At 46.8% G+C, this 15515-nt stretch overlaps 1 protein-coding gene across 1 annotated transcript in view; it reads right to left on the bottom strand.

The window, feature by feature from the left end:
• The window catches only part of NPAS2 (neuronal PAS domain protein 2), a gene marked incomplete at both ends in the record, with an annotated part of 104407 nt that extends 92898 nt beyond the window's left edge, over positions 1 to 11509 (bottom strand). The window contains one exon of the mRNA XM_082279479.1: positions 11196 to 11509. Within this exon, the coding sequence (XP_082135605.1) occupies positions 11196 to 11509 (314 nt within the window). The remainder of the gene's footprint in view (positions 1 to 11195) is intronic.
• Positions 11510 to 15515: the final 4006 nt, after the last annotated feature.

Genomic DNA, 15515 nt, shown 5'->3' with positions numbered 1-15515 from the left:
TGAGGTCTGCTCCTCTTCTTGAGACCATATACAGACAAAAAGCTGCCTCCCAGAAGAACAAGGCCCCTTTGTAGCATGCTGGTTTTCAGACAGTACATCTTACTTCACAGCTGCCATGCTACCGCGATGACTGCTCCCTTTCCATCCAACCCATCCTCGCTGCTCTACACATGAGTCAGACTGGAGACCTATTCAACCCCTAAATATGTGCTTAAGTCTTTCCATATTCAGGAAAGAAACGCAGATGAAACTGTGAGTAATGAAAAGCATGTGCTTAAGTGTTTACCTGAATAAAGCTACTCTGCTGAATTTGTGCTAAAATGTTAAGCACATGTCAGGCAAACTCAGGATCTTCTGCAGCGCTCCTGCTTGCAGAGCCTCTGCCATGAAAAGCACTGTGTCCCAAAGGGGGAAAAAGTTTTTTCTGGAGACCAGCCCAGAAAGAAAGGAGCCATCAGATCAAAGATAAGTCTTACCTCCCCCGCTACACCCCTCACTTCCCCAAACAGCAGATCAAGGCAGAGGAGGACTACAAAAAGGGAAAAAAATAGATTCTTTTTCCAGCAGAAAAATGAGACGTTCCCCCAGCTCCCTTGGTTCCTCCAAGCAATGCAGCTAGGAGCAGGCTGTTGCTTGCCTGAAAGCTCATAGACCACAAGATGTGAAGTCATTGGAGTGCCAGTGTCAAGTTATTTATTGGCATCTTCCGCCTCCAAGCCACTTCACAGCTTGGCAGTATGCAGGAGGGTGTTCAAACTGACCACAGCAGGCTGACCTTTCTGCTTCCACAGACAGAATGGTCTCCAGCCCCCATGATTCAAGAAGCCATGGATACTTTTGTTTGTTCGTCATTATTCATTAGATTTGGGAGACTGAGCTGTTTAAGCTCAAACTTCTTGGAGCGAAGAAAAAAATGTTGCACATTTTACATTATCTCTTGCAAATATGAAAGCTTGCTGCAATCTTCAAACACAATATTTATGATTCGGTCTTTCAGCCAAATCCACTTTTGCATAAGGATACACAGCTGCTGGTACCCAAAAGTACGATACTTCCCAAATATATCTTTGCCTTTTTAAAAATCATTCTAGAGGCTTGAAAATAATATTTTCTTTCATTGTAAGTGAAATCTCTAGTTCTGATGTTTCAAAGACAGTGTGAAATTAGCTGGGTTTTGTGTGTGTTTGTTTGTTTGTTTGTGCACAAGAATAATTGATTAAATCAGCACAAGCGTAACTGATTATACACTCTAACAAAACTACTGAAGAATTCAGCAGCAAAACCAGCAGTATCATGAAGAGCCATACCCAATTTTTATGCTTACATCTCCTATATGGAATCCCCTCTTAATTACACAGTAGCAAATTTGAAATGTGTCATCACCTCCCACCACCAGATATCATAGATTTTGAATGAATGTAACCTGAGTTTTTCAACACTGTTAAAGACATTTTTTAAGATGTCTCTTTAAACTTTTTCATTAAAGGGGAAAATTTGCATAGAGGAATATTTAAACACTCGCAACTTACAAAGAATGTCAGCCCTCTTTCATTAACCAGAGCAATGACCCTCTAATAGTTTCACACTGAGAAAAAATATGGCAAGAAAAAATATGCAGAGAAATATGCCAAGTCTAATGCCAATTAGGACTTTGAAAATACATATATTATAGACTGGTCAAATGAAATGTGAAATTCAAAGTTAAAAATTGAACTTAAATCCTTCAGACCTCTGAAAAATAATCTATTTTGAATGGAAATAGAAAAGCTATCTTTATCAAATTTCTCATTCAGTTGCCAACAATAAATCTATTGTTCAGATGCAGTTGAAATGGGTCTTTGGAAGAGAAGGGTTTTAAGAAAATCAAATAGAAATTGCATCAAAGAAGAAATGCTTCTTTAACTGTCATTACTCTCTATATATAGCCTGCAGTTTTTGATTCATTTTAGGTTTTCCAGAATAACAGGCAATTGGACACCGTGAAAAATTATTTTTTATCATTCCACTAAGAGAAAATGTGTTTGCTTGTTTAAGGGAGAATAAGCGAGTTTAGTGTTGTCTTTTACTTTAAGTATGTCTGCAGGGATCCAGATGCTGAAAAACAGTAAGCTGATAACTTTAGTTTGAAATGCTATACATTAAGACGCCATACACCTACTATTTATTTTACAAGCATGAATTAGGTCTTCTGAGAAAGAACAAAAATTTCAGTCAGACTTGCAAGAAAATAACAATACTTGGAACTCTCAAAATGCTTTCCATCTGAAAAATGCAAACAGTTAAGAGGTAGCAGGGTGGGGGAGAGAACTGAGCCACTGTGCAGGACACCAATGGAGCCAGGACATCCAGGGAGAGTTCCAAAGCCATCAGGTGCTGCACAGCTGGAAGCAAAGTGACAAGGCACTGCCTGATGTATCCTAACCACAGAGCTGAATCAATGTCCAAAACACCCTTACTGTAGCTCCTCTTCCTGTCAATGGTATATTTAGCATCCCAGGGCCCCCTGTTTCGTGCACCCCTCTGACACCTGGTCATGACTGGCACCCAGAATTGATCATACCCTACAATACTCTGTAAAGCTGCCCCAGTTTATGGATCAGAGACGTGATGCACAGAAAGCATTATGTATGCGGTCTAAGCTCATAACATTGCACAGTAAAGAATTATGAATAAAACCCATTTCTCTGGAGATTTCCAGTTTTGTCACCCTCAACAAAACCCCTTTTACACAGACTTCAAAATCCGTGACTATTTTTTTCTGACTGCAATACTATGCCAAATATTTATTTTATCAGCCCAAAACTCAATTTACTGCTGAAACCCTTCATCAATACTTCAGAGGAAATCCTAAGATTCTACCCAGAAGAAGAGGAAGGATTACTGAGATGAGTATTGTGCAAATAAATCTCTGCCTGGATCACCAATCTTACAAACTGCTGCTTTGCCCTAGGCAAGCACCTTAAAATGAGCACCTGTACATAGAAGGGGTCTAAACAAGCTAAATGAAATTCCTGGAAACATGCATGATGTGTATCAACTTTTTACAGTGCTGTAGTCCGAGAAGGTGAGAATAGCAGACTGAAACAGAGTGTGAGACAGTAAGAGCAGAGAAGAAAGGAGGAGAGGGCAAGGTGGGAAGTAGAAGGTCCTAAGACCTGACAGAATTAAAAAGAAAAAAGATCCTAGTAAAGGAAGCTAAAGATTCAAAACCAGAAAAATAAAAGGAGAGGGAAGGGTTAGAATACAAGGTGAGATAAAAATCTAAAATTAAATTACAAAAAAAAAAAAATCAAACCCAGAAAGTGAGAAAGTTTAGACATTTCAGAAACTCGAGTCAGTAGTTCTCTGTCAGCCAAACTCTCCTTGATTTCAGTGGGAGTTTTGCCTTAATGAGGACAGCAGGATAGGCACCAAATGCAGCTTCATTTCTTATACTTGAATTACAGCAAGGTATAGCAAGATATTCTGTTGTTGAAAAAGATGATGCATTTTTGAAGAAATATGGATGTTAGAGGCAAGGCAGTATAAATGTAATTGCTACAACGCGCTGAGTTACATCAGTGTGCATCAGCTGACAATAAGGTCCTTTGTGCTGGAAAGAAAGAAAAAAGATGAAAAAAAAGACTGGTGCCACTCTACAAACAATCAAATTAAAGGCCCAGAATTATTCCAGCAAAGTTTCCACTGACTTCAGTGACAGCCTGGTGAAGATTCTTTAGTCCTTCTTATAAAAAATATAAATACAGGAGTGACTACGAGTGACCTATTTATTTTTTATCTGTTTTAATCTTGCTGAAATTGTTGGAAATGCACTCAGCTGCTTTACAGAACTATTGTTTGATTAGGCTGTTTATGTGAAACTATCTTTCCCAAATATTGTATTACTACATGGAAAAGAAAGCATAAAAAAAGTAGATTGGAGAATGAAATACTCTTCTCATCTTGGTAGCCAAAAATAAAGCAAATTATAACAACTGATTGTTTATCTGATGAACAGGATGAAGATTTTGCTTAAGCAAATAGTGGCCTTAATGGTCCATGTAGAAATCACATAGCTGTCTTCCCCTCTACAAATGATAAACTAAAGGAACCCTCACTGGAAATGTAACTGGAATGTGGGTATGCCTCTAATTTAAAACCTTTTCCTGTTTTATATGTCAAAACCACGAACAGACAAAATACCACAAGTAAAATCCATAGAATTACCAATGAAAACACCAAGGCAGATATTTTGTATGAGAATTAGAAATAACAGAGAAATATCCTATCTCTAGTTGATCATGCTGCACACAGTATTTATTATTGACTAGATTTTGCAAGCATACCATTCTTATGCATAATATGGGAAATATGTCAATTCTCCCATAAACTATTAATGAGAGGTGTCCCACCCAAACCAATAAGTCTAGGACATGCTCAAAGTCAGATTTATTCAGCCTCTGACTCAATCAGATAACCAGTAATGCTCAGATTTTGCAGTTACATCCACCTGTTGATTTAGAGATTACAGGTGGAAGCTGCCTTATTAAAATTGTTTTCCAGCTTAAAAATTTGACACACCTAACAGAGGGAATCAAGAAAGAAACAGTCTGAGCTGCTCATCAATGATAAAAGGATAATAAATAATCAAACTCAATTATTATTGTTTGCAGGGCTAACATTATGCTTAAAGAAATTAATTGCCATCTGCAAGCCTGTTAAAATTGATTACAATTTTCTCGTGCTAGTTTTCTTCCCAGTGGTTGAATAGTATTGTCTATTTTTAAAAGAAAAAACCAAAGCTGCTTGAATAATAAATTGTTTATCCATTGATAGAACAAACCATAGTGATGAACTTTAAGAATGGTTACCAGATTAGAAATGAGAGTGAAAAACAAGTACTTTCCTGTTCAAGGCTTTGTTTTTAACGTCTTTTTATTTTTAACTAGATTGAGTGCTGATTACAGAAAATTCAAGGCTACCCAGACATCAGGCTGCTCAATTGACTGGAAAGTTTGAGGACTTCTCTAAAAAGTGAGGTCTGTGCATGAAATTAAATTAGTATCACTGGTCCCAGATAACTTCGGGGAAAGAGAGGAAAAGGTTAATATTGCTTATTAAATAATGTTAAATGAGATCAAACAAGATGCACAGGATTCAGGAGGGCTCTTGGAGCTCCGGTTGTTTCCCCAGGCTGCTTATGCAACCTTGTTTGTGCAGGCAGTGCAAGGCCCTGCCATTTTATTACATAAGGTAGCCCAAAAATATACAGCTAGGCAGTTGTGAGCTCCATTAAGTGCTGCATTGGAGTTTCTGTATCAGTTAGCATCTGGAAATTTTAAGAAACGATGAGAAGGACTTAGGACATTGCTGAGTTTGGGATTGGTGCTTGTTGTTTTAATAGCAATAGACTTCATCCAAAAGCCAGCAAAATACCATCAGCGTGAGCTGCGTTTGAATACATCGTGCTTTGACCATTCCTTAAGTGAACAGCAATACAGCCTTTGGTTTAGCACAGCTGTGGTAAATGCAATCCACGGCTTTAAAATCTGCCTTTGAGATGATTAAGCAAATTGTCTGGTTTAGTAAACAGCAGTCAACATGACGTTTTTGTTTTAACCAGTGCTTAAACGCAGTGGATAGCTGAAGAAATTTAATTCCCAGCCCACTCATTTTCAGTTCAGAATGTCAAAGCCTGGTCTTGTAGAGACAGATAAAACCTCTAACTGCAGCAACACCTCCTCAGGGAAGATGACCACCTTGGCCCAAATCTTCTCCCTGACACAGGGCAGCAGGGAAGGCTGGGGAAGCCTGTGTCAGTGGGGCAGGCATGTAGCAACAGTACAATCTCCCAGCAGGGACTTCTTCAGCTAGGCATTGTATCTCGGTATTCACTGCCTTCTGGTGGGATTGCTTCCCTGAATGAACTGCTTTCTGAATCTACCTGAAACCAAGAAGATAATCCTCAGCATGACTGCACAGCTCCACAACAGGACACCAGGGGGTGCGCTCAAGCATCCTACCCTGCTTTTTGCAGTACAGTTCTGCATCATGCCTTGGCTCTTCTTTCCCAACCAGCCCATTCCATGGTAGATGTGTTGTAATGGGGCCAGCCCTAAGCAGTGAAGGTACAAGCCACCAGTAGCATCTTGGTCTTGGGAACTGAGGGGGGCCAGATGCTGGCCCACTTCAATTTGCAGAGTGGACACAGGGAGACCACCTGGCTCAGCAGCCCCTCTCAGCCATGGCCAGACACAGGTGCTGAGGAGAGAGTACAAGAACAAGGCAAACCAATGGTGGCATTTCTTCAGGATACTCACCAAGCTTCCAAAATATGCAGCTCAAAACTTCCTAAGCCAGAGGCAGTGGTTTTAAATTTAATAGCCCTTGATGGATTTCTCTTCCATGAACTCATCCAGTCACCTCATTAGCTGATGTAACCTCTCAGCATCCACATCCTGTGGTGAGGAGCTCAGCAGTCTGACCACGCCATGTGAAGAGCCATCTCCTTTTGTTTCCATTCCTGCAACTGCCTGCTTCACCCAGGGCCCTCTGCTACAGTTGCTGTGATCAGTCATTCCTGGTTTGCCTTCTCCATGCTTTGCTTAATTTTACAGATGTTTGTTGCATCACTTTATCAGCATTGTCAGAGTCCTCAGACAGGAGTCACTCTGTTTCTCTGATCACCTTTGCTATGTCCCTCCGAACCTTCTCCCTCACCATTATACATCTCTGAGGTGGGGGAATCAACAGCACAGGATACTGAAGATATGGCACACCATAGCTGCTACAGTGAAATAATGAGGAAGTTTTTATTATTTTCCATCCTTTTAGAAATAATCTTAATGTTCTATTTCCCTTTGGTTTTTAACTCACATCTGCACATTGCATTTATTGTTTTTTTCTGAGCTGTCCATGGAAGGTTTTGTCCAAGCTTCGGCATCTTCAGTAACCTGTAGCAATTAATTTTGATGATTATAGATACATTTTTTCTATTTATTTTCAACCTGACATGCATATTACATTTATCTCACATGAAGATACTCAAAGAGAAAGGGTGATGGAAATGTCCCAGTAGATGACACTCTGTCATGCCAGCACTTCCTGTACATTTTGAAATGAGAGGTTTCATACCTGAACTTCCAAATTTCAATTCTGATCTCAAATGTACATACATCCTTTAGGGTTTTTTTCCCATATCACATTTCACTTGGCTATAAATCTTCTATTTTATGCAGATCCCTAAGAACAGCAGTAAAACAGCTGAAAAACACCTTCTGTCATAATCAGGCCAGCAGAAGCCCAACTGTTTTACACAGACTTGTGCCCAAACAGGAGGCCAGATAACCACCCTGTTCCCACCATTTACATAGTCATTTTTGGAGTATCCTGGCACTCGAGGCATGCTACCTGCCACACAGACACAGGAGAAAGAGATGGCATTGCCTCAAAGTGCTTGCAGGTAAAGGAGAGGACAAGAAACAGTGGGCAGATAAAGTACTATAATACTGGCATTATAATATGGCAATACTATTTCCTAGGGACAAAGGTCCAAGCTCACCACTGACCTAAGTTTTGTGAGAGCTTTATTTTTCTAAAGTCACAAGTGGATTTTCAGACTGCAGTAGGATTAAAACTAGCACTGGGGATGCACAGACTATTCCTCTCAAATGTGGCAGGCAGCCTGCAATAAACACTGACTTCTGCCTGGTCCTTGGATAAGGGAATAGAAGTGTCTTTACCAAAGTGTAATTAAAAACAATGTTTTGGTTGGACTGAGCTGTGCTTCATGGTTTGCCTTCAGGGGGAAGAGACATAGGAAGAGAAGCATAAACCCCAGTGTATAACCCTCTATCCCCCAAATGTACATTGAATTTATGTGGACGAGGCCAAGAGAGCCATTCCTCTAAATCCCTCAGTCTAATCTGCCAACATCCCCAAGCCACCATGAGATAAATGCAAGGAGCAGAGAATGAACCACATCTGCAGCTTCTCAGCTCCTTATTCAGAGCATGAGCCTACATGACCCACATCCCTTGTCACCCCCTTGCCTTTCCTGCCCTGCAGCTCTTGTATTTCCGAATTCAGCTGGCAATATACTGTTATATATATGTATGTATGTATGTATGTATGTATTCTGTGGCCCATAGCATGTCACAATGGCTTTAGTCCCTCCCGAAAAAATGCAATGCCAAAAGCAGCACTGCACAAATAAACCCACCTCCATCTATGCTTTCTGCTTAAAAGCTATTACATGGTGTTTCCTTTTCAAACTTCAGTAGTCAGACTCATAAAATCAGCCTATCAGCTGATGTTGATTACTGACTGAATGAAATTAGCTAAAATACAAATATTTGCATGGCCTCAGCCTAAGTTTTCAAGAAGTTTTATTAAGATCAAGGATCGACAGACTAACAGTTAAGCCAAATCTAGGAAAATTATTTTTTTATACAGATAATGATTCCGCTACAAAATCTGCGACTCAAGTGCATCTGCCCTAAGAGCCTAGACACAGAACTATAAACACAAATGGGAGTTACTTAAGTTCATCTAAGACAGAAAAAAAAGCAATTAAATGCACATAGAATGTATATTTGACTGTTATTTTTAACTGTATGACATTTACCAATCCAGGGCAGAGGCAAAGAAGCGAAGGCAGGGGCTGAAAAACACAGCAGACAGTGTGGGGAGGAAAAGGAGAAGGATGAAAAAGTAGTAGTACCATGCCCTGGTTATTGAAAGACTGGAAACCACTGGTTTTGCACTCTCAGATCTCCTGTCTCTGTACACTACAAGTCTCAACTTCCTTCTTCCCACCATTCCTTCTCTTGGTCTGGGTTTACCACCCCTATCTACAGTTCTCTGCACCTTGTTCCCAAGCTTTGTCATATATGACCCCACAAATCCTTTGCCTCAATTCTCGGCTCTTCAATTTCTCCATGTCTCCATCACCAGTACTTCTCAGTTCTAGTCCCACCATTTCTTATCACCATGCAAGTGAATTAAGCAGTTTCTTCCTCCACCCTTCCATGGCATCACCAGGCACACTCTGCCACCGAAGACACAGTTGAGAAAGTCTTCAATTCTCCGTCCTTATATGCTCACTGTAGAAGCTACACCTTGAAAGAACTGCAGGTAAAGTCCACTCAGCCCATCAGCCACCAGCCGCAGTGCTCTCATCCTTCCCAGGAAAGGGAGCACTTGCTCAGCTCCTAACAGTGCAGGGATGTTCAGCATGCCTTGTGCCGAGAGCATCTTCAGCGAGGGCAGTGGTCAAGTGCTCAACAATTCCTCTCCCAAGAGCACACACCCTGAGTATTGTGACAAAATTATAATGGAGATAAGTTCCGGAAGATTGTCAGAGGCTTAACATAAGGCACACCCCCATCACAAGACTGATCCCAAGCCAAATATCTTTTCCCTGCTCCAAAACACGATGCCACAAGAATTCAAGTCTCAAAGAAAGTGCTTTTTAACATAGCCAAAAATTTCAGATTCCCAGAAAGATCAAGATCTCCTAATATGGGATGTATACCTAAACCATCTTCACCAAATGTGTGGTCAAAAAACCACCAAAGTTTTCTTCTTACCATGTTCTCAGAAATAACCGAACCATCTAATCTGGAACTTCCCAAAGACAGTCTGTCTTCAGCAGACACTCAACCTGGAAAATAATCAGCCTAGGCTTAAGCTTAGCAAATGCATAAGCACCTGACAGCAGAGCACTGTACTAGAAAGCACTAGGTAATTTTAACTGTAGACAACATTGCTGCCTATGATAAAATAACAACTTCTTCAAGGGCTCTGGCATGCTTCAGGGTGGACACTTGGGCAAAAAATCCTAATTCTGCAAAGTATAGTCTGTGGATTCCACCCTGCAAACATGCAGGGAGACACCTTTATTTGTGAGGGAAAACAAATTTAGGCAAGCGCACCGTCTCCAGGCTTTGGTGCAGGGCACAGAAGTGCTGCCAGCTTGGGGAATCACCCTGATGTCACATACCTGGTTCTAGAAAACCTTCATTTTCACATCTTCAGTGAAATAATGTACAGTTTGGCAATCACATTCACCAAATACTCCTGGCCATCTCTGCAGAACACCCTTGTGTCCATATTTATCCACTGAAATGTATGCAGGATTGGGCCCTCCACCAGCTGACAGCTCTCAGAATCAGACGTGGATCCGTGGATGGATGAGCTGGCTATGTCTGGACACTGTGAACTCCAATTATTTAGTACCACCAAACAAACTAAACCCACAGGTTAGTGCATTAACATCTCACACTAGCGTAAATGAGATAATTTTCCAATTCAAGAGGCAACCACTTGTTGAACTGAATGCTCAGGTTAGCTGTGCCCATCCAAGACATCCCTAGAGCCCTTCTGGAGGTTTAGCGTCATGAAAAGATCCAAGTTCCTCTGCTGATTGTAATGCTTATAACCGCTAATTATTTCTGAGTCACTTGAGTGAAAGTAAGCTGCCATCCTGCAGACAGCTAAGAAGTACGGAGCAAAGTTTCTGGATGAGCGTGCTTGTTAATTGACAAATCAGGCTAGTGACCATAGAGGAAAACACCACGGCACAAGTCCGTGTGAACCCGGTGCTGCCGTTCAGCCGTGGATTTAACATTTACCCCATTCCATACACGGAAGGAAACACGCGGGAGTCCTACGCAGGGCTGCTGCAGCAGCAGGGCTCTCCCAGCACACGACACAACCTCTGCTCCTCACAGGAGCTTTCGCCCATTCAAAAACCCCACTGGTCCTACTGGAAGTTTTCCTTGACAAACACCGTCCGGTCGCATCGCAGATCCTGTTCCAGTGTAGCCTACATGAACCCCCAAAATCAGGAAAAGTCCAACCACACCAAAACAAGATGGGGAGGAGGACTGCTTAGGGGGCAACTTATTTTCGCGAACGGAGGGGCCCGCCCGGCCGGAACCCGCCAGCCCGGCCGGGACAGACACGCCGCACATATCGTGTTCCCCACGGAAACTTTCCCGCGGCAAGGCCGATGCCACCCCGCACCACCGGGCGCGTCCGTCACCCCCGCGGAGCGTGGGGCGGCGCGGAGCTGTCCCCGGCCGCGGCCGCGGGGGTCACGCGTGGCCGAGCATCGCGCGTGGGTGCCCCGGACGGGCGCCCCCCGGGCGGGTGTCGCGGGTGGGCGCCCCACGGGACGGAGGCAGGGTCGGGGCCGCACGGCCGCGCGTTACCTGGGGTGCCGGTGCTGCGGGAGCGCGGCGGGGAAGCCCCAGCCACCGCCGCCGCCGCCGCCGCCGCCGCCGCTGCTGCTGCTGCTGCTGTCCGCGGTGGCCACCTGGGCGCGGGAACCGGTGCTGGTGCCGGTGCCGCCGAGCTGGATGCCGCCGCTTTTCCGGTGCCTGCCGGTGCCGCTGCGGCAGCGGCCGCCGCTGCTCCAGCCGCGCAGGAGGCCGGCCTCGGGAGCCGGCAAACTCTTCCTTGCCGACGAGGAGCCGGGGACACTGCCCGCCTCCTGCCTGCCGCCGGTGCCGGTGCCCTGTCTCATGGTGCGCGGGGCCGCCGCATGCCGCGCTGCCGCCGCCCCGGGCGCCGCGGGACCCACGCGCGCCGGGGCCAGGGGCTCCGCCGGCACCGGGAGGCCGCCGGGAGCCCGGGCTGCTGCGGGGGGGTGCGGAGGCCAGGGGCCGGGGGGGCTGCTGGCTGGGGCTCCCGCTGGGGCATTAAGTTGGACGCGCGGCCGGGAGAGGCAGGGCGGGCGCGGGGGCTGCGGGGCCGATAGTTCTCCGCGAAGTTGGAGCCCGGCGGGCGAGGCGGGGGCATCCTCTCCGCCGGCCCTTCATCGCCGCCCGCTGCCGCCTCCCCTCGCCTGCCCCCGCCGCCGGGCCACCGCCCCGCGCCCTCAGCCGGCGGCGCTGCGGGGGCGCGCTCCGCGCCCCGCGCCCATGGGCGCAGCCGCGGCCCCGGCGGCAGAGGATCTCCCGCGCCGGCTTCCTCCGCTGCTCGCTCGCCTTCTCCGGCAGGGAGCGGGGGGAGCTGGGGGGGGGGGGGGGGATAGGGGGAGGGGGGATTGAGGGCCGGGGGGAGCCCAAACGCGTGGCTGTTGCTCGAAATGGGTCAGGGAGGGGGAAAGAGACCCTGGCGCTAGGCGCTCCCCTACCCGCGGTGGGCGCCGGGAGGGCCGGGCTGGGGCGATGGGTAGCGAGAGGGCTGCGGAGGAGCTCTCCCGCCCCGGCTCCTGTGCACAAGTGCAGGGAATGTTCCACTGACCTACATATTTTTCCAAACATACGTGACCTTTTTTTTTTTCTCCCTCTCTCTCGTTCTGTGGGAGGAGACAGGCGAGGATCCAAGAAAAGGAGAAGCTGGAAAGAGAACGAAAGGGGAAGCAGGGGGAAAAAAAACCCTCAACCAAAGAGCCAGCCCCGCATCAAGGATGGTTTCACACCGCCGCCGCGAGCGAACCCCGGCGTGCCCACGTTTACATATGTCTGTAGCGACATCCCTGCTCTCACCGGCGGCCGCCCCGGTAACCTGACCCCGGGAGCCTCCGCCGGTGCCGCCGGCCCCGCCGGGCAGAAGTGCGCCCGGGGCCCGGCCCCGGCTCCCGGGGCGATCCGGCGGGACCCCTGCGCGGCTCCGCTCGGCGGGTTGGGGACGCCTTCCCCGCTCGGCCCCCGGCTCGGGGGTGATCCCGCGCCCTGTCCGTGCCCGCTGTCCTGGCGGTGGTGGCGGCCGGAGCCGGGCCGGAGCGAGGCACGGCACCGCGCTGCCCCGGGGCAGGCTCACGGCCTCGCCGGGCATAGGCAGGAGCTCCCGGTCTGGTTATGCAACGGCGCGCAGGCAATTGGAGCAAAACCTTGACAGAGAGCAGTTTTTTTTTTTTCCTTGTTTCAAAGTAGGTCATTCTTTTTATTCCCTGTTTTGCCTTTTTTTTTTTTTTTTTTTCCCTTATTTTGCCTATGTTTTTTCCCTAATACTCGTCCTGCAAAGTGGCCAGTAAGAGAGAAGGCGGTGTGCTCGAGCCGGGTAGGAGCTGGCGATCGAAGCCTTGCTCTTACCTCGACTGACACTCCTGCCGGCTTCTGGCGGCGGCTCCAGCGGGGTCCGGCGTTGCCCTTCTTCCCCAAGGAAGGTAGAAGTGGCCGGGGAGCGGGGGCACGGCTCGGGCAGCTCCCGCCGCTCCCCCCGCCGCTCCCGGTCCCGCTCCCCGCCCCTCCCGCCGGAGCAGCCCCGGGAGCCGCGTTCCCCGGGCCCCCCGGCTATTGCCCCCTGCCCGCTGTCGCCCTCGCACCGCCAATGGACCCGGGGCTTGTTGGCACTGCTGGCAGACACCTCTTCCACCGGCAGCAGGGGTTTCTCCCCGAGATACAGTATTTGCTTTCAGGAGAGTTGTATATTTTTCTGTTCAGAGGAGGGATTTGTTGGGGAGGGGAAGCCCCCGTATCGTGGTGCGAGCTCTGTCCCCACCAAAAGGCCTGACTGCACAGCCATGCCTCTTCCAGCAGAGTTTGTGTGGCGGGCCATGTTTCCCCATCTCCCCTGATGCCTCCCTTTGTAAAGACACGCTAATCCTCGCAAAATACCCACCAGCAGAGAACACTCTGCCCACTCCGGGTGTGCGTGTGTGGGCGCAGCATGTGGACTGATGGTTGCTCCAGCTACCTGGCTCCTGTGAGGAGCTGTGCTGCTTCTCCCGCTACCCCCACCACCCAGCTCACCCAGTTACCCCGCTGTGATGTCCGCCTCCCGCCATACACCTTATCCAGCCAGTTATTTGATCCAATTCAATCCCCAGTGCAAATGTGAGTAGCTACAAAGTATGGAAAAATGTTGCGCTCCTTTGCTGAGCGCTTTTACGCCATACTTTACACAACAGGCATGACTAATGTTGAAAGGGTAAAGTTGTTTACTTTTAACCAAGATTAAATACAAAACTTTAAAAAGCTCCTCCCTTCCTTTGGATGAAACCCAGCATTTTTTCCCATTTGGAAATTGTCAAACAGTGGTTAAACAATCCTTTGGCAAACAAGTAGTGCCTGAGGGAATAAAGCATCAGATACATGGGGAGTGGAATAAAAGACATTTCTGTTCCTGAGGTACTTTTCTTGTGTTGCACAATGAAGTATAACATAAAATCTTCAAGCCTTGTAAGGTTAGAGAAAAGGAACTTCCCATGATTATATACACTACATGATTTGATATTCCAGTCCTTTTGAAAACCTACCAAAATTCTTTCCCCAAACCAACCCTGTGCTTTCAGAAGCTGGGAAACCAAGCACCTTAAGGAAAATACCAGGCTGAGAAATGCAATCAGAGAGACACAGGGGTGCATATACAAAATTACATCTCTACCGTGCTGTGTTTCAGCGTTTCCCCTGTGAATTTCTAAGGACTCCATTGCACAAGTGAAGAAGTGAGACTGGTTGAGGTTTGTTTCTTAATTCATTCCCTAGGTTACCGGTGTAAACTTTAATTAGGGCAACAAAAAGCAGAGTGGCTGAGGGTGAGGCAGGCTTTTCCCAGCTCATACCTGAACCTCGTTGTGAAATACCAGCCATTCAAAACACACAGCCTTTCTCTCTGTCCAGTGACACATGGAAAATAACCAAATGCTGTGAATACCAAGTTTGGGTTGGAAATTAACCAAAGGGTTATGCTAGATGCTACATGTAAGAACTTAAGGCAAGGAGCCCAGCGTTCAATTTTAAAGAATGAAATCTTTTAATAATAATGAAATACTAATAAGCAACATTTCAGACACCAGGAGCCTGTGATCCAAAGACACAATCCCTTTTGTTTCGACTAGAATAGGCTGGCCAACCTTCATGGCCCAGAAACAAGGCAACAGGGTTTTCAATAGGCCATGAACCATGGGCTAGGTGTCTCCCAGGCTGGAGGGTCAAGGGGAAGAGCCTGAGATGACAGCGGTGCCCCAGGGATCCTGCTGCTCCATTGTGGCAAGACCATGGGAGGGATTTGGGGTTGGGTGTGAGTTCAACCCAGATGCACTGAGTTTAACTGTGCTGGTTTGCTTTCTCTTGCTGCCAAGAGTTAAGATTATGAGGTGCTGCTGCTGCAAGGTGTAACCCTTGGCACAGGGGCTATCTAGACTCCCTTGGCTCCAGAAGTGGAGCCTGGCTGCCACAATCTGGAAGCAGAGGTCTTCCAAGTACCTAAAGGGGGCCTACAAGAGAGCAGTAGAGTCACTTTTTGCAAGAGCATGTAGTGCTAGGACAAGGTGTAATGGCTTTAAAATGAGAGAGGACAGGTTTAGATGAGATATTAGGTGAAATTTTTTTACTATGAAGATGGTGAGGTGCTAAAACATTGCCCAGAGAAGGTGTGGATGCCACATCCCTTGCAGTGTTCAAGGCCAGGTAGGATGGGGCTTTGAGCAACCTTGTCTAATGGAAGATGTCCCTGCCCATGGCAGGATGATCTTTAAGGTACTTTCAACCCAAAAGGTTCTGTGATGATTCTATGATTCTCTGTGCTATATAAAGGCTTTTAATTTTCAGCAGACACCAGTAGAGGTTGGGGGGAAATAGGAT

This window comes from Coloeus monedula (assembly GCF_965178545.1).
Source record: "Coloeus monedula genome assembly, chromosome: 3".
NCBI classification, from domain to species: Eukaryota; Metazoa; Chordata; class Aves; order Passeriformes; family Corvidae; genus Coloeus; species Coloeus monedula.
This window is presented reverse-complemented; position numbering and strand designations above follow the sequence as displayed.